This window comes from Cervus elaphus, chromosome 5 (genome assembly GCF_910594005.1).
Source record: "Cervus elaphus chromosome 5, mCerEla1.1, whole genome shotgun sequence".
Classification (NCBI taxonomy): Eukaryota; Metazoa; Chordata; class Mammalia; order Artiodactyla; family Cervidae; genus Cervus; species Cervus elaphus.
Genome location: NC_057819.1, coordinates 86,760,418 through 86,784,182, shown reverse-complemented (window position 1 = coordinate 86,784,182; position 23,765 = coordinate 86,760,418). Strand labels below are relative to the sequence as shown.

General features: G+C 37.8%; 1 protein-coding gene across 2 annotated transcripts; it reads left to right on the top strand.

The window, feature by feature from the left end:
• The first annotated feature begins 1,073 nt into the window (after positions 1 to 1,073).
• On the top strand, positions 1,074 to 22,992 carry DDX52 (DExD-box helicase 52). 2 transcript variants are annotated; one of them, XM_043902978.1, is made up of 16 exons: positions 1,074 to 1,180; positions 2,253 to 2,451; positions 5,826 to 5,956; positions 6,937 to 7,122; positions 9,384 to 9,527; positions 10,395 to 10,506; positions 11,488 to 11,560; positions 12,064 to 12,267; positions 15,217 to 15,307; positions 16,914 to 17,036; positions 17,157 to 17,307; positions 17,493 to 17,568; positions 18,900 to 18,971; positions 19,527 to 19,619; positions 21,556 to 21,777; positions 22,431 to 22,992. In XM_043902978.1, exons 1-16 carry the CDS (start codon positions 1,094 to 1,096, stop codon positions 22,486 to 22,488), a joined length of 2,022 nt encoding a protein of 673 aa, XP_043758913.1. In that variant the 5' UTR covers positions 1,074 to 1,093; the 3' UTR covers positions 22,489 to 22,992. The 2 variants fall into 2 exon arrangements, with proteins under 2 accessions (XP_043758913.1, XP_043758914.1); XM_043902979.1 differs by lacking the exon at positions 21,556 to 21,777.
• The last annotated feature ends 773 nt before the right edge of the window (positions 22,993 to 23,765 follow it).

Genomic DNA, 23,765 nt, shown 5'->3' with positions numbered 1-23,765 from the left:
TGTTTCCCCTCCTGTGCTGAGATAAATTGTTTTCATTGAGCAACAGATGAAAAAAGTACTTGAACTTTCACATTTCACGAAAAATACTTATTTTTAAAGAGCAGACACAACTGGAACAACAAGCTGCTCCTGCTATGAGAGAATTAGGGACCAACTCCATCAGAGGGTACAGCAGACTCTCAGCCCTCATCTCCTCCTTACTCCACATTTGCTTTTCTTGAATGTAAAGGAGCCACACAATTTAAAATATTTCTCACACTCTATGGTTGAATATGTATACCTCAATTAATAAGTTAAATGCTTGTTTGATATGATCCCATTGTACCATTTACATTTTGATGACTCCTAAATTTATTGTTCTACCCTGACCTTTTCCCCTGAGCTTCAGACTCATGGAATCAACTACCCACTTGGACTTAACCGCCACTTGAAATCTATGAGGCATCTTAACATACCCAAAACATAACAATTAATTTCCACCTTCCAGGCCTCATCCTCACACAAAATAGTTGTTCTTTCTTCAGTCCTTCCTAGCTCAGTAATCGGCATGTCACTTACCCCAGATTTTAAAACAAAAACCTAGGAGTGATTCCTTCCTTTCACTCACATGAAATTCATCAGGTGCACTTAGATCTGCCTCCAAAACATATCTCAAATTTACCCATTTACTTCCATCAGCTCAGATACCACCCTAGTCCAAGCCACCACTATCATTTCTACTTTGACTGACCTCCCTGTTTCCATTCTTACCCTTGTCTCATATCATTCTTCTGATTCAGGAATTATTTTGCTTGTTTGTTAACATCTTCTATCTCCACCAAAATGTAAGTTTCCTGAGGTGAGATTCGTGGAGTGTTGTTTACCAAACTATCCCTAAAAGTCTAGAACAGTGAGTGCCTGGCATAAGAAGATGTGGATAAATATTTTTTTAATCAAACAAATAACATCACACCGTAAGTCAGTAAACCCTCCCGACTTCTCACAGCCAGGAGGCCCCGCCCTCTCCCCGAGCCACTTCCGCTCGCCCTAGGCCTTCTGGGAGAGGAAGTCCTCTGCGCAGGCGCTGTGAGACCGCGGAGCTTTCTGGGTAAAAATGGATGCTCACGATCTGTTTCGCCGGCTCGGCGCGGGTGCCAAATTCGACTTGAGACGCTTCTCGGCGGACGCAGCTCGATTCCAGGTATTGTGGGCAGAAGCGCGAGTAACTGAGTAAGGAGTGGGAGCCGGAGAAATTGCCGAATGCTGGGGGAGTCCGCACTCGGAGACCCCGAGGCCTGGTTGCGGGGCATTTCCCCTCCTTTGGCGTTCAGCTTACCGCAGCCTTCTGAATGAACCGTTTACCTGTCCTAGACTTGGTTGGGTCTAGTCGGGAAACGTTTCACCTCCACTCTACCGCCCTGGCTGTTCTTCTGAGTTTATTCAAAGCACCGTTTAGAATCTTACTCTCAAAAGTTATCTTTTTCCAAAACTTATGGAAAAGAATTTGAAAAACAGCAACAACCCCAAACGGAGAGAACAGATTATTTCTTGGTGATCTTCCCGTTTGCTTTGGCTTGCGTGGGCATGGTTCTTTTTATTCCCGCTACTCCACGGCGTATTAAGTAATGAGACGAACGATTTGAAATGGGCGCTCTTACAGAGGGAAGTAGTGAGTGATCAATCGAGAGAAGTTGGGGCCCAGTTGTGGAAAATCTTGTATATCAACTTTGGTATTGGGACTAGAGACATTTTTGTGTGTGTGCCTCACCTGTGTTTCTTCTTTCTCTGACGGTATAGTGTAGTTGTTAAGAGTTTGAACTCTGGAACCAGATGATTCAAGTTCAAATCCTGGGCCTTCCAGTTACCAGTTTTGAGACCGTGGTGAAGTTACTTAACGTGTTAATGCCTCGATTTTTCTCATCTGTTTTGCTGTTTACCTTGTTAGGGTTGTTGAAGGAAGGAGGAATTTAATATATCTAAACATGCTTAGAAATCTGTCTGATTATGCAGTGTTATGATTATGCAGATTAAGCATAAGTGTTATGCTTATCAGTGTTAGTTGCTGTTATGATTATTATTATTACTATTAGAAGGTCAGAAAAGGTATCATCTTGGATTCCATTTGCCCGAACTCTTGTCAGCTCAACAGATATTTGGTGAAAGACAAAAAAGATTGGGAGTCATTGTACCCACATCCTTACTGTCAATGCTGCTAGAGTGATAACAATGCCAAATCTGTCCATAGATTTCATTTAAAATTTTTTGGGTTTTAGATAGGAAAAAGGAAATATGACTTTGATTCCTCGGAGGTGCTGCAGGGACTGGACTTTTTTGGAAACAAAAAGTCTGTCCCAGGTGATTGTGGAGCATTAAGAACTCATCAGGAGCTACAAGATGAAGAGAAAAAAGAAGAGAGCCAAATTGAAAGGAAGAGGGAGCAAAACAGGAAAAAGAAGAAGAAGATGACTTCAGGTTAGGGCTTGATTTATGGTTTTTGTCTCTAATTTTTTTTTCATTTACAGAAATAGTAGAAGCTTATGGTTATATGTCAGACAATATATTGCTGTTTGTCATTTGATAGCATTTAAGTTGTTTCAAGGTATTTGTGATTACAAATATTGTTACAGTAAAGATACTTGTAAGCATATCTTTTTATACAGGTGCTGTAACTTCTGTAATTAGCATCCCCAAAGTGGATTCAGTGGGTCAAAGGGCACACACACTTCTTCCTTTGAACAGATAACTGCAAAATGACTTCCCACAGCCGTGACAATGCTGAATACTGTTGGTCTTTTTTTTTCCTCCCCATTCTAATGAGTGAAACGTTTTTATTTATATTTTCTTGATAACTGGTGAGATTGAGCATCTTCTCATAGGCTTTTCTGGATGTTTACCTTTCACGTTTTGTGGCTTGTTTGTACTCTCTGGCTATTTTTCACAAGGTGGTCTTTTTTTCTTGTACTCAACTGTGGGAATATTTGTCTTTTTCCTTGTTCATCTATTAAGTTTCCCAGCCATTTTACCTTTTTGGTAAAATAAATACTTACACATGATTTTTAAAAATTATTCAATCAGTTTATCTTAGATGTTTTTGTAGAGATAGTCTATTGATATGTATTTATACCTCACTTAAAAAGCATGAATGATTGCATACTCTAGATGCTGTTTTGTTCTGAACCTTCCTTCCCTCTACCCCCTTTATAACAAGATATAACAGTATTATCTTGGAATTTGTTATGAATGAGTAGGAAATGTGCTGCCTTGTTCGTTTTAATATAGCATCTTATCCCATTATACATTCCATTATTGATTTAACAAGTTCCTGAGTGGTGGGCCTTTAACTTGTTTCTCCACTTTTGCTTTTACAGTGTTGCAGTAAATGTTATTCTACTTTGGGTGTATGTGTGGGTATATCTGTCTGATAAATTCTTAAAAGTGGGATTTCGCAGTTAACAGATTTTAAATTCAGATATTTGGGAATTGTCCACCAGAAATGTGGTATCATTAGGAAGTCTACTGCTTTGTTCATTGAACCATAGCATAGTATCCCGTTATATGTTGTAGGGATGTTCCATAATTGATTTGACAAGTTTCTGTGTTAGGAACATTTACTTTGTTTCCACACTTTTGGTGACAGTGTTGCAGTAAAAGTCATTTTACTTTCCTGGCTACAAGCAAGTTTAATAAAGCTTTCCATCAAGATGAATTCTAAAAAGACCTGACACCAGCTTAGGAAAAAGATTCAAATATTTGGCAACCAGAGACACACAGATATGTCCTGTAAGCATTTAGTAGCAAGTGTGGATAGGCATAAAGAGTTTTAATTGGACAATTCAAGGTCTTGTGGATTAGTAATAATTCAGGTCTGTTAATGCCAACTGTCTCCTCATAAAAGTGAGCATAATTTTTTATATTTTTTAAAAATCATTCCAATTGGTGATGCCCACCAGCAGTGTATGAGTTTTCTTTTTCTATTTTTATAGTTTACCTCCTCATGTAGTATTGCACTTTTTTCTATTATACTGTTCATCTGTTTCTTCTTAATTTGTTAGAGAAATTAGCTCTAGTCTAGCATACTGTGTTTACACGTATTTTTTAGTTTATCCTGTCATAATCTTATTTATTTTTGCCATTTTATGTGTTAACTGTATCTTTTCCTTTGTAATTTGCTTTTGCTTTTGTGTCCTAAGCATTAAACTTAATTTTTTTTTTTTATTCTCCCATACTTTCTTATTTGTAGTTTCATTTTGTTATATTGAAATCTCTGGCCCTCTGGGATTTTATTTGGTGTAAGGAGTGAATAAGGAACAAATTTAATTTTTTTTTCAGATGTCTAGCCGATTGTCTTAATATATTGATAATCCATCTTCTCCCCATTGGATTTAGATACAGCTTTTATTGTAACTTATTTCCCATATATATTTGGGTCTTTGGGTTCTGTTCTATTTCATTTACTTCTGATTCTGTATTCATAGACCAGTACAAGCTTGCTTCAATTAACGTGGCCTTATGTTGTAAATGGGCTTCCCTGGTGGCTTAGACAGTAAAGAATCTGCCTGCAAATTCAGGAGACCCGGGTTCAATCCCTGGGTTGAGAAGATCCCCTGGAGAAGGGAATGGCAACCCACACCAGTATTCTTGCCTGGAAAGTCCCATGGACAAAGGAGCCTGGGGGACCAGAGTCGTACACAGCTGAGCGACTAATACTGTGTTATAAATCCCAACAGAGTAGTGCGGCATACCATGTTTATTGATTGAGCAACTGGATACTTTCTCCCTAAAGTGAGCTATAGGATCAGTGCAAATCCAATTAAAATTCTAGTAGGCTTTTTTGGTAGAAATGGAAAAGAATTAAAAATAATAATAATAAACATACACTTACCATGTGATCCACCTGTTCTGCTCCTAGAATTTACCCAACAGAAAGGAAAACCTGTGTTCTCACAAAGACTTGTATACTTGTGTTCATAGCAGCTTTGTTTGTAATAGCCAAAACTATGAAATGACCCAAATGTCCTTGGACAGTGGAGGATAGACAGATTGCATATCCAATACAGTAGGATACTCCCTGTAAATAAAAGGTTTAAAATTATCGACACATGCTCCAACATAGATTGGATGGATGAATCTCAGGATAACTATACTAAGTGAAAGAAGCCAGACTAAATTTAGTACGTACTATATGATTCCATTTATATAAGATTCCAGGAAAAAAATTAATCAACGAGAGAAAAAGGTAGTTGCCTAGGAATGGAGTAATGCACTATAAGGAGCTACAAGGAGTTTTGGGAACTGATGAAAATGGCCTTAAATGTGTTGATGGTTTAACAGGTGTATTGTTGCTGTTTAGCCACTCAGTTGTGTCCAGCTCTTTTGCAACCGCATGGACTGTAGTCCGCCAGGCTCCTCTTGTCCAGGGGATTTCCCAGGCAAGAATACTGGAGTGGTTGCCATTTCCTTTGCCAGGGGATCTTTGCAGGTCAGGGACCAAACCCATGTCTACTGCATTGCAGGTGGATTCTTTACCACTGAGCCACCAGGGAAGTATGCAAATTGCATACTTTAAATATATGCAGTTTATTGTGTCTGTTGTGCCTCAGTGAAGTTGAAAAAATTTTCAAAAAATTCCAGAAGTAGTCTTTACTAATTAATATTCTTAGAATTTTTTAGCTATTCTTACATATTTATTTTCCCAGGTAAACTTCAAAGTCAGCTAGGCCAGTTACCAAAACTGTCTAGTTGTATCAACTGTTACATTTTCTTTCAGTGTGAAGGTGTGGCCTATTTGTGCCACCTAAGAATGTTGCAGTTAAAATCTTTTAATTTTTTAAAAAAATATATTTTAGAAATTACTTCTCAAGAAGAAGTTTCTACTATACAGTGGATATCATCTGTGGAAGCAAAGATTGAAGATAAAAATGTTAAAAGAGAAAATAAACTAACTTCAAGAAAGTTAGAGCAGCTAAGAAAAGAAAAGGTGAGAAAAATATTTTTGCCCTAATAGTTTTTCTGGCCTTGTGCCTTTTTCACTGTGCTTGGGTTTTTCTGTTCATCAAAGTGAGTATGATTTTGTTAAGATAGAAGGTTATTTATAGTAGTCTAGATTTCACTTTAATGAAAATTTAAAGTAGCCTTTGTGCTGTGGCTGAAATTTTTAAAGTTTAAAATTCTTGAAAGTATCTTGAAATCTTGAAACTTAAACAGGGTCAAATTTGATAATGTGTTTAGAATTAAGTTTTTTAAATTTCTCATTTCCCTTTGATAAACATAAAATTGGCCCACTTTATCCTTTATGTTAAACTCCCTGGTTTTGAAGAATTTCACGTGACAGGGATTTGAGAGTTGGAATTCTTAAGAAACCTGTTTGGTAACTTGGGATCAGGAGGAGGGGAATTCAGAAGGGACAACAAATACGCCGTTGTTGAGTTTGCTGCACTCCCACCGTATTGCAGATGGAGTACCGTTCAGCTCCTTTGGTAATCCCGCATCCAGAATTTGGCTGTCTGGATCAGAGAGTGGGAAAAACCAAAAAAATAAAAAAATCAACATCACTTGACTTTTTTAGTGGCATTCAGTCTTAATAAATAGAGTTTAGGGTAGATCGTTAAAAAGCATTGGCTCTTGTGCCAAGTGCCATATAAAGCAAATAGATTGATTCAGTGCCTGTCTTCTAGCAGTTTCTATAAGATTGTGACTGTGACAGTAGCACATGTATATGAATAATGTTATTCATGGCATTGACACATTAAGTGTGGAAAGTGTGGATAGATAGGTTTCATCGTTAGGAAGGTCATCCTTCTGTGAAAGGGTGGAAATTGTTCGTAGTATCTGTCTCTTTTAGGGCCTGGAATTTAACTAGATGGCTTCATATGCTACTAAAGCTTATTTGAGAAACTTATTACTGCTTTACAACTTCTGACAATGTATTTTACCAAATCCCTTTGTTTTACTTTTCAGCTAAACTTCTTCCGGAATAAACATAAAATTCATGTCCAAGGAACTGATCTTCCTGACCCAATTGCTACATTTCAGCAACTTGACCAGGAATATAAAATCAATTCTCGACTGCTTCAGAACATTCTGGATGCAGGCTTCCAGATCCCTACACCAATCCAAATGCAAGCCATTCCAGTTATGCTGCATGTGAGTGTGAAGGCCTTGAAGTGTGTGTGTGTGTGTGTATTCATTCTCTTTCCTCTGTCTTTGAGATCTTCCCATCTGCCTTATTTCCCCTTGTTGAAATCCTTGCCATCCTCTAAACTCCATCTCTAATGCCTGTGCCTCCATACAGTTTGTCTTGATCACTACTGCTTTATGTGATCTTTTTCATTTACCAACAAACACTCTTTCCCCTAACACCCAATTCTCCATGTGTTTTCTTTTTCTTGCAACATTTATCTTACACTGTATACTACTGTGTCTTTGCACTAACTAACATTTTCCATTTAACGAAAAGCATTCATCTTCTGAGGATAGGGACTATGTTCTGTTTATTCATCAGTGATTTGGTTTATAATATCTAAGAAGTATTTCAGAGGTACTGAATTATTGTATATAACTTGACTTTGTTTTTAATCCCAGTGCTTTAAAAGTTTTTTGTCACGCCATGCAGCTTGTGGGATCTTAGTTCCCCAACCAGGTATTGAACCCAGGCCCTCAGCAGTGAAAGCAGAGAGTCCTAACCACTGAACTGCCAGGGAATTCCCATATCCCAGTACTTTTTATTATTGAACTATATTTAAATACTAAAAAAATACATAGATGTCAAGTGCACAGTTTAGTGAATTTCAGCAATTTCATACCCTTTCCCTTCGGTCCCCACCCGACCCTCACCCAGAGGTGAGCACTCTTCTGCTTCCTTGTGTTGTTTAATCTCTCAGTCCTGTCCAACTCTTTGCAGCCCCATGGACTGTAGCCCACCAGGCTCCTCTGTCCGTGGGATTTCTCAGACAAGAATACTGGATTGGGTTGCCATTTCCTTCTCCAGGGGATCTTCTCGACTTAGGGATCAAACCCACGTCTCCTACATTCCAGGTGGATTCTTTACCGCTAGCCACCAGGGAAGCCCTGTTCTGGTTCTTACCGCCATGTATTATAGAATTATTATATAAGTGGAATCATTCATTATGTATTCTTTTATCTCTGGTTTCTTTCTTTCACTCTATGTACCTTTTTTGAGATCCTCCATGTTGCATATATCAATTTGTTACTGATATATGATAGGCTGAGTAGTATTTTCTTATATGAGTATACCATTATTTGTTTATGCAGTGTTGACAGAAGTATGAGTTAACTTAGATTTTTGAAATTAAGTTTTTCTGAGTTTCTTTTTGTAGTGGTGAGAGCTGCTTTTTTGTCACCACATAACCAAGACGGCCTCCCAGTTCTAGTAGCCAAAGGGTATGAGTTACCTCCTATCTCATCCATATTAATCCTTTTCATTTTCTTTGGGAACTGAAATAAGAATATATTTGAAGGATGTTTTTGACTGACGTTATAGCAAATTTGCTTTTAATTTTCATTAAAATGTTGTATGTGTAGTGATCTTAGCTGAAAGCTTTAAAAAGCACAGTGACTTTTTGAAGATTGTCACCTATAAATGATTGTCATTGGTGTTATCACCACTTTTTATTTTACTTTTAGTTCTTTAGTTATTTATTAAAATTTTCCATGAGGATGGAGCAATGCAGATATCAGGACCAAAAGTTGGTTTTCTGATTTTGTTTTGATAAAGAGGTTTAGGGAAAAGGAAAATAGAAATAATGGGAATATGGTTGTGAATTACCTGGATTTTAGTTATCTGTTTTCTTTACCCAGTTCAAATTAACTTTAGTGATAATGCTCAGAAACTCCATTGGGGTGGTAGTAGCAGAGGTGGGTGATGTTAGAAAAGCAAATACGTGCAAAACAGAAAAAGAGACACAGATGTACAGAACAGACTTTGGGACTCTGTGGGAGAAGGCGAGGGTGGGATGTTCAGAGAGAATAGCACTGAAACAAGTAAACTATCAAGGGTGAAACAGATCACCAGCCCAGGTGGGATGCATGAGACAAGTGCTCAGGGCTGGTGCACTGGGAAGACCCAGAGGGATCGGATGGGGAGGGAGGTGGGAGGGGGGATCGGGGTGGGGAACACATGTAAATCCATGGCTGATTCATGTCAATGTATGGCAAAAACCACTACAATACTGTAAAGTAATTAGCCTCCAACTAAAAAAATAAAATGAAAAAAAAAAAAACTAAAAAGAAAAGAAAAACAAATATTGGAGAAGTTAGAGGAATGATGGGAATGTGAGTGTCTGGACTTATTATATATGATTTTATTTTTATGGCTGGTAGCGTTATTTGACTGGCACTGAAAAATGTATGTACTCTTCCTTGTACTTAATATACTCTGTTTTTAGGGTCGAGAACTGCTGGCTTCTGCTCCTACTGGATCTGGAAAGACTTTGGCTTTTAGCATTCCTATTTTAATGCACCTGAAACAACCCACAAATAAAGGCTTCAGAGCCCTGGTTATATCACCAACACGAGAACTTGCCAGCCAGGTATAACCTGTAGTTTCTGAAGAGAATATGTTTGTGTTTGCCAGTCATCTTTCTTATTAGAGGGTAATAGAAAGGTCCAGAAGAGTAAGGCCCGTGTCTTTATCATGGTCAAGTATTGTGTACAAAGCACACTTCTTGGTATCTTACTGCATAAAGTCTTACAGTTTCCTAAAATATGATGATCTTAGCATTTATACTTTGGTATATGCTCTAAGATCCTTGTAGTTGGAAGGCTACTGTAACATATGTGTGTTAGTCACTTAGTTAAGTCCAACTCGGCAAGTCCGTGGTCTGTAGTCCACCAGGCTCCCCTGTCCATGGATTCTCCAGGCAAGAATCCTGGAGTGGGTTGCCATTCTCTTTTCCAGGGGGTCTTCCCGATCCAGGGATCGAACCTGGGTCATATACATTGCAGGCAGATTCTTCACTGTCTGAACCGCCAGGGAAGTGGTCTGTAATATACAGTTCCTCTTTAAAACTTTTTCTTCTCACCTATAAAAAGGAAACCTCATCTCAGTTTTTGAGAAAGTAAAACTATACTGTGATCCATTCGACTGTCTCAGTGTGAGAGTGGGATGTAAATACATGTAAATACATGCCATGTATGAAACTGTTTTGAAACTGTACTCTATTCTTAAAAATAATACAGAGTTCAAGAGTTTTGATTTTTTTCTTTTGGAACTGGTTTACTAGATCTGAAGAAACTATGAATCTTATTTGGCATTGGAGTTCCAAAATGCCAAGATTCCAGGTTACTTTCAGGTATTCATGGATTGATACTAGATTTATTTTATAAATACTAAAAAAGTGAGTATACATCTTATCCAAGTATTTCAGCAGCTGATGTTTTTATCATTTCTGTTTTAGATTCACCGAGAGTTAGTAAAACTATCCGAGGGAACAGGATTCAGGATACACATGATCCACAAAGCAGCAGTTGCAGCCAAGAAATTTGGACCTAAATCATCTAAGAAATTTGGTAAGGGATTACCAGGTGGCACCAATTGTAAAGAATCCACCTGCCAGTGCAGGAGACTCGGGCTCGATCCCTGGGTTGGGAAGATCCCCTGGAGGAGGAAATGGCAACTGACTCTAGTATTCTTGTCTGGAAAATTCCATGGACAAGTCCCTGGGGTCAGCGAGCCTGACACAACTGAGCATGCATGCCAGAGGATGGAAGTTGTAAATTCAGTTCAGTTCATGCTTGAAATGTAAGGGATTTGGAAATTACAAATATCCGAATTGCCACCTAAAAATTCTTAAAAGTGTAGTTTGATTTTTAGAAAAGCTGAAAGAGATCTCCTCTCACTCAGTAGTTACATAAATAGATACCAGGGGTTCTCTACCTCACCCTCCACCCCAAGGATATTTGGCAGTATATGGAGATACTTTGTCACAGCTGGGGAGAGGTGCTACTGTTAGAGGGATAGAAGCCAGTGACGCTGTTACACGTGCTGCGATGCACAGAATAGCCTCCTACAGCGAGGAGTTGTCTGAATCAAATGTAGTACTGAGGCTGAGAATCCCTGCTTTATTCTATTGATGGTTAACCTGCCATGGGAATATTCTGCAGATCAGACTGGCTTACATCTCTACTCTTAACGTCCACCAGAGAAACTTTTACTTGGCTTTTATCTTGAGCTTCTGAATAAAGTTCCATTTAAGGAAAGTATTTTCCTGAAAAACAAATGAATGTTTGAAAAGCAGAGTGTTGGATTATTGTATTCCTGCCTCTTAGAGACCAAGAAGGCAGGTCAAATAAATGGAGAGTAAGGACTTAGTAGTTTGTGCTATGATGTATTAAAAAAATATGTACATTAGTTTGTTGTGTTATTGGTATAGTGCATATCAGCACTTCTCCCCACTTGAGGTTATTAACTGAAATACAGGGGGCTTAATCCTCTAGTTTAAGACGGATGAATGTTGTTTTGCAATTTGTACCATTTGTTTTTCCTTACAGATATCCTTGTGACTACTCCAAATCGACTAATCTATTTATTAAAACAAGATCCTCCAGGAATAGACTTAACAAAGTATGTTACTTTAATAATGTCTTTTATGTGTGTTTTTCATTAACTTGATTATATTTTGTCTTCAACTATAATATAATACTTGTATTATTGCCCTTTGGAGCTTGCTATCTGCCAGCTTTCAGTCAGTGTTGGTGCTGAGAAAAAAGTAACTATCTGGTCTGGAATAAAGTTAACAGATTGTGATAAGCAATTAGTACAGAGTTCCCCTAGAAATTTTCACATCTTTCAGCAGTGGTGATGGAACTCCATCACCAATGCCAGTGGAACTTCTGTCATTGTCAGTGGAACTTCATATCCTTTGGGGTAATGGAATAGGTACATTAATTTATGTTGATCTTCTTTTACCTTTTTATTGCTTATTTTTCTTGTACCTTTTTCTGGTACAGTATGTGGATCTGAGAAGCATCATTGTGGTTTGACTTCTTCATGTGTCCCCGCAGTTTAGTGACATGTCCTGGATCTTTCAGGTCAATAAACCACAAATTTTTGTTGTTATTTCTTAGTGTTGAATGGCTGGTAGTAGATGAATCAGATAAACTGTTTGAAGATGGCAAAACTGGGTTCAGAGACCAGCTGGCTTCCATTTTCTTGGCCTGTACATCCCACAAGGTGAAGAGAGCTATGTTCAGTGCAACTTTTGCCTATGATGTTGAACAGTGGTGCAAACTGAACTTGGACAACGTCATTACTGTATCCATTGGAGCAAGGTAATTCCTCTTCCATTATCACACTGATTAAAAAAAAGTCATTATTTTACACTAAAGGAGACAGGTTGTGTGGCCTAAGATTAATAAAAAGAGTTTTACTGAAAGAAACATATTCTTTAAAGTCAAGTTTGATTAAGGATATTCTATGTTAGAATAATCTAAAGGGACATTCTCATATCGTCATGCGGATATTACTATCATCATGCATTTAGTTGATTTTTCCCTTCCATAAAGTATTACCATGAGTTCTGTGGCCACCCAGAGGATTTAATCTCTTTGATGGCTTAACTCAGTTGGGCTGAGAGAAGGAAGCTGATGTTACTGAGCCACTTGATTTGTAATTCCTTTTTAAAAATATTTTGGGGTGCATTTATGCTAAATGATAGAAAAAAAGTTTTATGAAATTATAATACTGCCCCTTGATATACTGTAGTGCAACCCATGAAATGGAATGGAGCTTCCCTGGTGCCTCAGCAGTAAGGCAGGAGACCTGTGTTCAGTTGCTGGGTTGGGAAGATTCCCTGGAGAAGGGAGTAGCAACCCAGTATTGTTGCCAGGAGAATAGAAATAGTAAAAGTGAAGATAATAGCTATAGAAGAAGTGCTTATAATACCATGTTAAGTAAAAAGCCAAATGAAGTGATAAAGAATATCCTATCTACTTCCAACTTAAAACTCCTGTGTGTAAAAAGAAAAATAGAACAGGTTCACCATGAATATAATTTTGAAGGAAGATAGCAGAACGGAAAAAGTATTTATACATAGTGTAGTATATTACACTGGCTTATACAGTGTTAATAAAACCTTTAGATACCTCACTCCCAACTGTCTGTCTATAAATAAGCCTTTGCTAACATTATGAAAAAAATTTAGCCATATGAAGCAACCTTTAAAATGTTCTCATTTTACCCAGTAATTTTACTTTTAGAAAGATTTTGTAAGGAATTGGAAACATGAAAATATATGACTGGAACACAATAAAATATCAAAGTTTATTGTAAAATGGTAGAATTGTGGGCAGCTTATTGTTTATGTCCTTATTTTTTAAATTGAAATAACATTTTAATAATCGGAACAGAACATTTAAAGACTTAAATAGACATTTCTCTGAAGAAGGCATCCAGATATCCAGTAGGCACATGAGAAGATGCTCAACATTACTAATTATTAGAGAAATGCAAATGAAAGCTACAATGAGGTACCACCTCACACCAGTCAGAATGGCCATCATCAAAAAGGCTACAAAGAATAAGTGCTGGAGAGGGTGTGGAGAAAAGGGAGCCCTCCTGCACTGTTGGTGGGAATGCAGATTGGTACAGCCACTACTGAGAACAGTGTGGAGTTCCTTAAAAACTAAAATTAGAGTTGCCATATGATACATCAGTCTTACTCCTGGGCATATATCCAGAGGAAACTAATTTGAAAAGATACATGCACCCCAGTGTTCATAGCAGCACTATTTATAAAAGCCAAGATGTGGAAATAGCCTAAATGTCCACTGACAGAGAAACGGATAGAGATGTGATGTGTGTGTGTGTATATACACACACATGGAATGCTACTCAGCCATAAAAAAGAATGAAATAATGCCATTTGCAGCAACATGGATGGACCTAGAGATTATACTAAGTGAAGTAAGTCAGAGTAATAAATATGATATCGCTTATGTGTAGAATCTAAAGATGATACAAGTGAACTTATTTACAAAACAGAAACAGACTTATGGACATAGAAAACAAAGTTACGAATACCAAAGAGGAAATTAGGGGGGAGGGATAAAGTAGGAGTTTGGGATTAGCAGATGCAAACTTCTAAAGGGAAAATACATAAACCACATATAATTACCTATAATGGAAAAGAATTTGAAAAAGTGTGTGTGTGTGTATGTGTATATGTATATATATATGAAACTGAATCACCAGAGACTTTGGCTTAAAGCTCAACATTCAGAAAACTAAGATCATGGCATCTGGTCCCATCACTTCATGGAAAATAGATGGGGAGACAGTGGAAACAGTGTCAGACTTTATTTTTTTGGGCTCCAAAATCACTGCAGATGGTGATTGCAGCCATGAAATTAAAAGATGCTTACCCCTTGGAAGGAAAGTTACGACCAACCTAGATAGCATATTAAAAAGCAGAGACATTACTTTGCCAACAAAGGTCCATCTGGTCAAGGTTATGGTTTTTCCAGTGGTCATGTATGGATGTGAGAGTTGGACTGTGAGGAAAGCTGAGTGCCGAAAAATTGATGCCTTTGAACCATCGTGTTGGAGAATACTCTTGAGAGTCCCTTGGACCGCAGGGAGATCCAACCAGTCCATCCTGAAGGAGATCAGTCCTGGGTGTTCATTGGAAGGACTGATGCCGAAGCTGAAACTCCAATACTTTGGCCACCTCATGTGAAGAGCTGACTCATTGGAAAAGACCCTGATGCTGGGAGGGATTGGGGGCAGGATGAGAAGGGGACGACAGAGGATGAGATGGCTGGATGGCATCACCGACTCAATGGGCATAAGTTTGAGTAAACTCTGGGAGTTGGTGATGGACAGGGAGGCCTGGCGTGCTACGATTCATGGGGTCGCAAAGAGTTGGACACGAATGAGCGACTGAACTGAACCGAACTGAACTAAAATTTAAAAACTTTGGTATAACACAGGGAGTTCTATGACAACCAAGAGGGGTAGGATAGGGAGGGAGGGGACATATGTATACTTGACTGATTCACGTTGTTAAATGGCCGAAACCAACACAACATTGTAAAGCAATTATTCTCTAGATAAAAGTAAATTTCAAAAAACTTTGTCTTTATAAATAATTAGGTACTTATATTGACAATGGAAAAAGTCATTCTGTTGGAGTTATGTGTAAATTTTTTCATTTATTTAAAATTTATGGGGAAAAACAAAGATTGGCTCTCACAAACTGCAAGGTATGTTTTTTTCCTCAGGAATTCTGCAGTAGAGACGGTAGAACAAGAGCTTCTCTTTGTTGGTTCAGAGACTGGAAAACTACTGGCCATGAGAGAACTTGTTAAAAAGGTATATTTGGGCTGCATTTTCAAATTTTGATGAAGTTCACCAAGCCTTCTATTACTAACGGGAGGCTGAGCACGTTTTCCTGCATCGTGTTTAGTAATCCAGTGGCAAATCAGTAAGAAGCACGTTGGAGCAACTCATCCCAAGTGGGAGAGGCTCACCTCTTAGAATAAAATTAAGTTTCTGTTCCCAGCTCAGGGTAGGCTAGGAAAAGACCTAACTGATGTCCTGAAAGCCTCCTTTTTCCACATCTGTGAACTGGCAGACCTTAAAGATACTGGGCATTCAGTTCCAGACCAACACAGTAAAGCCAATATCATAATTAAGTGAGTCACAGGAATTTGGGGGACTTCCCAGTGCATAGGAAAGTTGCATTTACACTATGCTGTAGTCAAGTGTGCAGTGGCATTGTCTGGAAAAAAGTAAACAATGTACACACCTTAATTAAAAATACTTCATTGCTAAACCTACTAACCATCACCTTCATTGTGCCATATTAGTAACATCAAAGAGGACTGATCACAGCTCACCAGGGCAAATATAATAATTATGAAAAAGTTGGAAATATTGCAAGAATTACCAAAATGTGCTACAGAGACAAGAAGTAGGCAAATGGTGTTGGGGAAAAAATGGTGTCGATAGACTTGCTTGAACATAGGGTTAGCCACACACCTTTGATTTATGAAAAACCCATTATCTGCAAAGTGCAATAAAGTAAGAGTATGCCTACATATTGAAATCTCCCCCCACCACTCTGCTGCTTTCATGTAGAACTGGGGCCTTACATGAGTAGGACACTAGAGTGGGGTTTTTTGTTTAATTACTGAATTAATACAAATATAGTACTTAGAGTAGTGCTTGGCACATTGTGCTGTATTTGTTAGTTTTGCTAATAATGATATCACTTGGCAATAGGAAATGGAAGGTTTTCACAGATACTTACGTAGGATTATACTCCAGGGATTTTTAGCCATGTATGAACTTGAGTTTTGTGAACCTTCTGAAATTGTGTGAATGTCTGGTTGCCTATTAGACAGCTTCATATCTTTCATTAGATTCTGAAAGGATGTGTGGACCATAATAACAAGGTCAAGTCCTAATGCTGACAGTTGAAAATATAGAAAGCTGGTTTGAGAGAGAAACAGGGTTTGATGATACAAAATGTAAAAATCATTTGCTTAGAGCTGGTAGTTATAACTTAAATTTTGTCTAACTTGATAAGATTATTTTGAGAGAACTGAGAACCAGGGACTAGGCTTTGGGGAATACCCACAGTCAGGATAAATAATGGATTAAAGTGACAATTATTATATTTTAAGAAGGAACAAAAATGTTCTGAGGCACAGAAGCAAACATGATTATTTCAAGGAGTGGACATCCATTGCTGTAGAAAGGTGAAGGAGGATTAATTAGACAGTGAACAAAATGGAGAGTACTGCTCACATTGAGTAGGAAAAGCCCATTGTAGAGAATGGATGCTGAGGAAGATGGAGGCAGACTTAGACCACAGGTCTGAGAAATCTGGCAATTTCTAAATTGAAATGAATTAAAATCTTATGAAATGATGCAGTTATACTCTTAGTTATGGGTTATGTGTGCTTTCTTTTAGGGTTTCAATCCACCTGTTCTTGTTTTTGTTCAGTCCATTGAAAGGGCTAAAGAACTTTTTCATGAGCTCATATATGAAGGTATTAACGTGGATGTTATTCATGCAGACAGAACACAGCAACAGGTAAAGTCAAATGTAAACTTTCAAAGCAACAAAGAACAACTAAGCACTGGCATTTATGAAGCACTTGTTTTTCATTCCCAGACTGGTGCTAAAACATTTGTTGTATGTTCTGTTGACCAGAGAGATAACACAGTCCACAGCTTCAGAGCAGGAAAAATCTGGGTTCTTATTTGTACAGCCTTGCTGGCCAGAGGGATCGATTTTAAAGGTGTGAACTTGGTTATCAACTATGACTTTCCAACCAGCTCAGTGGAATATATTCACAGGATAGGTGAGTCATGTGTCCCCACCCCCACGCCCCACTCATCTGTCTTAGCACGTCTACCAGAGTCCCTTCAGCATGTTCATTTTCAGTACTGTAAAAGTCCAGTGACTTGTATATTTGAATCTTGAAAGTCCCATTCCCCTCAAAAATGAGTTTTTTTGTTTGTTTTTTAATGGTCTGATTTCTCTTAGGTCGAACTGGGAGAGCTGGGCATAAAGGAAAAGCTGTTACATTTTTCACTGAAGATGATAAACCATTATTAAGAAGGTAAATTAGGAGAAATAGCTTAGCACTAAGCTGGCAAAATTGGTTCATTATTCTTATACACAATTAATAGATAATTACAAAATGGCTGTGTCCCAAATTCTGTTATTTACATAATGGCTGTGTCCCAAATTCTGTTATGGTATTAGTCAACCAAATGTTAGCCATGAAAGAAAAATGATCAAAAGGCTTCGTTTTTGTCCTTCCATTGTTAGATTTTGGAAGTATTCACAAGAGAATATTTGTTTAAGTTTCAGACTCACAGAATTGTCCCAATAACATCACTTTATATTAATCACAAGGTTATATTAAGGTTTTTGGATTAGTGAATAGTTAAAGTTAATCCCTGAATCTCTTCCGTTACAGCCTAATCAAAATGATCTCTTAGCATGGTGCATTCTCCCATTACTCTTAGGAGCAGATGGAGTTTTATCTTTAGTCCCAGGTCACCTGTTGTAGAGGAAAAACTGTTTTAGTAACACACTCCAATATTATTCAGTTGTAGCCCCTTGAAGCTGGGTAACCTATGATAGATGCATTTTTAGAATCTCATCTTAATATAGCCCATCATCATAGATGTTAATGTAAAGGCTGAGTTATATTTCCTACACTTGGGCTGCCTACAGAAATGTTAGGCTGATGATAACTGACAGCAGTTCATATTTCTAACAGATGAAATCAAGCTGTGGATGGAGGTGGTTTGTACATTGACCTGTTTCTCGGTTGTGACAGATTTTGATTTGTGCCTTCTGAGCCTTGGCTCTGTCAATCTTGGTTTTGTTGTGAGCAGACTCTGATGTGATACATAGGGGACTATTCCAGCAGCCTTGATTCACCTGAGTTTCCTCAGCAACTCTAAGCATGTGACTCTGATGACCCGCCATGTCAGTGTGTGCACTTCAGTTTTCTTTTCCATCTGGGAAATGTGGATAATGATGATATTTACTACAAAAGCTTGTAAGGATTGAATAAGTGACTGTACATGAGAAGTTCAAGTCAGCCAAGCCCTGTGATTTAATAAATTAAAGTGTGACTCTGACTTCAATGTTTCCTCCAAGACTGGGCTGTGCTGGCTAGGGCTTGGGGCATGTTGCGTAGAAGCAGCTGCTATTAAAATTATTCAGCAGTATGTTGGTTTCAGTCCAGCAGACTGTTCTCTCAGTAGTCTGATATGATTGCTCCTGGTAATAATTGGTAATAATTTACCAGAATACTTCACTGGATTACTTTCTTGTTTGTGTACTCGTAGTTCCTCTTCTGTTGTGCAGAGGGTTTAAGTACATAAACAACAGTTTGACAAGATACAAATTTATGTTTACCGGTACCTTTTTCAGTGTTGCCAATGTCATCCAGCAGGCTGGATGTCCTGTCCCAGAATACATAAAAGGTTTCCAGAAACTGCTAAGGTACAGTCTTAAATTTACTTGGGAGTTTTTCTCTCTTTGCATGTACATTCTTACTTTCACACTCGTACATTATAGTTCTATCAATGCTACTATTTTAGAACATTTTAAAGTAAAAACTTTCCTCTTAAATATTTGTGAATACGGTGTGTTCTTTCCCTGTCAGTTTTTCATCCTTGAAATTTTAAGTACTCAGATTTTTAAAATATTATTAAATGTGAGTGAAATATGCTTAGATTTTAATTCATAAAGCTAGTAAAAAGTAGTTAATTGGCCAGAATGAGACTCTAGTGCTTATTGGCAGAGACAATATGAGAGTGACACATATTTTAATCATAATCAGTGCCTTTTTAAAAATTGGTTGAATTATCATCTCTCTGGATTAATGCTCTGGATACTATTAGGTAAACTAGTATATTAAAGTGGATACAGTGTTGTCACTGTAAACCAGTAAATAGTTAAACAAATTTTGTGACCAAGAACCAAAACGAGTTTTAGTTTTAGCTCTCTAAAGTAAGTTGCACTTAATCAGTTCTTTCTTCTCTTTGTAACTTCCAGTAAACAAAAGAAAAAGATGATTAAGAAGCCCTTGGAAAGGGAGAGCATTAGTACAACTCCAAAATATTTTTTAGAAAAAGCTAAGGATAAACGGTAAGTATATGGTAAAAGTTAGTTTGACTCTGTCATATTCATATAACTTGGGCATTATTTTTCCTTAGGATAGATTTTTAGAAATAAAATTTGATAGGTCTACAGTCCATTATGGAGAAGGAAATGGCAACCCACTCCAGTATTCTTGCCTGGAAAATTCCATGGACAGAGGAGCCTGAGGGGCTACAGTCCATGGGATCACAAAGAGTCGGACATGACTGAAGTGACTTAAGACACATGCATGCACTGTCTCCACACAGCCTGCATCTGGACACACTACTGAGGCCACTTGTTAGGACTGTCAGCTCACATCAATGGAATCTTTCTTGAAGCTTTGTATTCTGGGCAGGATTTCAGTAGGATTTACACTGAAGCATGTTGAAACATCTCTGAAAAGTATGATTTGGGTAAATTATAAATTTATTTATATGTAAATTATAAACTTATGATTTACATATTTATATGAAATTATATGCAGATTTATTTATATTTCTTTTTTTTACAATGTACACAGGACTACCCTTTTTGCCTGTCACTACTGGGAAACCATGATCTCATAGGGGTAGACTGAAATATTCTCCATAGTACTATTCTTTCCACTGTTTAAGGAAAAATGACACTTTAAATTCTGTCAGTACCAGTTAAGATATAACATACATAAAATATGGGAATTTACCAAGTACTTACTGTCCATCTTTAGCCTTACTGCATATATCTGTATTATATATGTACTGCATACATAATATGTAGTAAGGTGTACAAAGGATGCAAAATGAGACCCCTTTCCTGAAGTTGGTGGCTCAGAGGATAAAGCATCTGCCTGCAATGCGGGAGACCTGGGTTCGATCCCTGGGTTGGGAAGATCCCCTGGAGAAGGAAATGACAACCCACTCCAGTATTCTTGCCTGGAGAATCCCATGGACAGAGGAGCCTGGCGGGCTACAGTTCATGGGGTCGCAAAGAGTCGGAGACGACTGGGCGACTTCACTTTCACTTTCCTGAAGTTAGGGAAAGGAGATTAATATACATGAAAAAAATAGAGAATATTTTTAAGTAAAATAGAAGCTAGAGAAGGGAAAAATCATTATGAATTGGTCGTTTACAAAAAAATTTTACAGAAGCAGAATTATCTTCAGGGATAGGTAAAATTTAGGCACGTAGAAGGAACAAGGTGAACCCAGGTGAGAAGACTGGCCTGCACTTTCCTTCTGAGTGAAAGAGTCAGCCTGACATTTTGTATTAATTATGGGAAGTCATGTTCAACCCCAGTACATGGCATGTAAAGAGTGTCCCAAGGGTTTAGTGGTTTTAAGCTTTAGTAACTTGGGAGGAATAAATGTTACAACCTTACGAAAATACATCACTGGAAAGATTAATTTGTACCTAGTCAGTTTTGTGCCTTCTTGATGCATTTTTTATTTTTCGTCTTTGTGGCAACAGTTCCTGGGTGGATTGGTAGAGGATTAATAGACCAGTGCATTGCTACAGGAGGTTGCCCTGCTTTGTCACCTTATCTGTCTGACTAGACTTTTTCTTGCAATGAGCTGCTTCTGAATTGTTACATGTACATCAGAACCTCATTCGTGGGTGATCGTAAAGCTAGGATTGAAAGTGCAATCCTTTCAGGTACTGACTAGCAGCTGAGGAAAGTTTTTACAAAGACGGAAAATCAACTAGAACATAAGATTGTGGCTCTGTTGAACTGTAATAAATATTGATATTTTAAATTATATTTTAATTGTTAATTTTTTTATGCCTCAAAGTTATTAAAACTTATGGCTGCACTAAGACTTTGAGGACACTTGGTATAAATCTGTCCCTAGCCCCTGCTTAAGATGCTTTGGTTGTCTTATTTTCTTCACATTTAAAAACCATACTTCTTAACATAGCATACACACAAGAGCTGATCTGACACCAGCTTACCTTTCCACTACAGATGTTGCAATAATGATCCTACCCACACCTGTGGCCTCAGCTCTATGCTGATTACTCTTAAGTCCATATCGTCAGACCCTGCTTCCCAACTGAGTAATAAACCTAAATCCTGTTGCCTAGTGGACCTCACTTCAGGCACTGCAAACTCACCCTGGTGTAGTAGAGGGTGGAGGAGACTGGATTTGGAGCAAGAAGAACTGGCTCTAATATCACCTCTTCCTGTGTGAGTTTAAACAAATCACATCTTTAAGCCTCTTTCCTCCTATATATAATGGAAATGGGTATATAAATAATAACTCTGCCACTCACTGTTGGTGAAGGATTAAGTGAGTTGATTTGCATTACTCTTCTGTAGTATGCAAATGTTGTTTCTCAAAAGTTTTTTTGTTTTTCTCAAAAGTTTTTTCTTGTGTTAAGAGTTAGTTGATGGCATTCACCATTCGCCAAGCTCTAAAATCAGAATATCAGAGTTCAGTCCTAATATTATCAGTGTGTGATGATCTGCAAGTTACTCAACCACTCTACCTCATTTTCCACATCTGTATAATGAGGATACTAATAGAATCTTCTTCATAAGTTAGAAGATCTGAGTTGATACATATAAAGTATTTGTAACAATGTCTAGCACTTAATCAATGTGAACTCTTTTTATTGGGTCAGAATCTGTCTTTTATGCCATGTTGTAATGTAGTTTATTGTGGTATTTCTGTCTCACTTAGGCGGATATGTTTTTCTAAAGGGCAGACACAATTTTGTGTTCCTAATGTCTCACATACTTGATCGTGAAGGTTTCAGTAAATGTTTATTAAACTGGTAGAGTTTTGGAAAGTACATATATCTAAAATTTCTAATTCAGCTTTCCTTTCATTGTCACAGGAAAAAGGTCACTGGTCAGAACAGCAAGAAGAAAGAAGCTCCTGAGGACAAAAGTTAAAAACAGACTTTTAAAAGAACTATATCACAAATGTGATTTTATAATTTCAGCATGAATTTTTTTTTCATGGAATATATTGTCTTATAATCACCCATACCAAACATTTGAAGTCAACCATAAGAACGTGGGACTAATGAAAAATGATCCTAAATTCTCAGTGTATCATGTCAAGTTTTAATTCATAGGTGATTTTTAAATGATTATACAATGGAAAAAACATTCATTGACATCTGTGTGGTTTGAATCCAGAGTGATACTTCTTATAGAAGAACCAAAGCTTATACTAAAAGTAACAACACCCAAATGTGGTGAGCTGGATTTTTCCCTTCAAGTATGAAGGAACGTGTTGCATATGCTGTGGAGAGGCATTTGGAACCACATTGCGAAGTAAAGTCTTGAGATTGAATTCCCCTTCCTACCCACTTTTTTTGGGGTGTGGTGGGAGGGAAATGGACAAGAGGCAACACAAGCTGTCTACCAAGAATAAACCTACTCATCTCTCTATTTCGCTGTTTCTAAATTTGTTGATGGCTTTTTGTAGTAGGAGCCATAACAACGAGATTCCTTTTTTCCTCCCATATAGCAAATTCCCACTGGCTATCTATTTTACATGTGGTAATATAAATTTCCATGATACTCTCTCTGTACATCTCACAAGCTCCTCCCCTCTCCTCATGTCTGTAAGTCTATTCTCTATGTCTGTTTCTCCATTGCTGCCCTGCAAATAAATTCTTCAGTACCATTTTTCTAGATTCTGTATATGTGTTGATATATGATATTTATGTTTCTCTTTCTGACTTACTTTACTCTGTATGATAGGCTCTAGGTTCATCCACCTCATTAGAACTGACTCAAATGTGTGCCTTCTTATGGCTGAGTAATATTCCATTACTCAGAACTGGACATGGAACAAAAGGCTAGTTCCAAATAGGGAAAGGAGTATGTCAAGACTGTATATTGTCACCCTGCTTATTTAACTTATGCAGAGTACATCATGAGAAATGCTGGACTGGATGAAGCAGAGCTGGAATCAAGATTGCCGGGAGAAACATCAATAACCTCAGATACGCAGGTGACACCACCCTTATGGCAGAAAGTGAAGAACTAAAGAGTCTGTTGATGAAAGTGAAAGAGGAGAGTGAAAAAGTTGGCTTAAAGCCCAACATTCAGGAAACTAAGATCATGGCAACTGGTCCCATCACCTCATGGCAAATAGATGAGGAAACAATGGAAACAGTGTCAGACTTTATTTTTCTGGGCCCCAAAATCACTGCAGA

Coding starts and splice junctions, on each gene's coding strand:
- DDX52 (XM_043902978.1), top strand. CDS start 1,094: ATGGATGCTCACGATCTGTTTCGCCGGCTCGGCGCGGGTGCCAAATTC. Junction 7,123..9,383: donor CCATTCCAGTTATGCTGCAT/GTGAGTGTGAAG, acceptor CTCTGTTTTTAG/GGTCGAGAACTGCTGGCTTC. Junction 12,268..15,216: donor ACTGTATCCATTGGAGCAAG/GTAATTCCTCTT, acceptor TTTTTTCCTCAG/GAATTCTGCAGTAGAGACGG.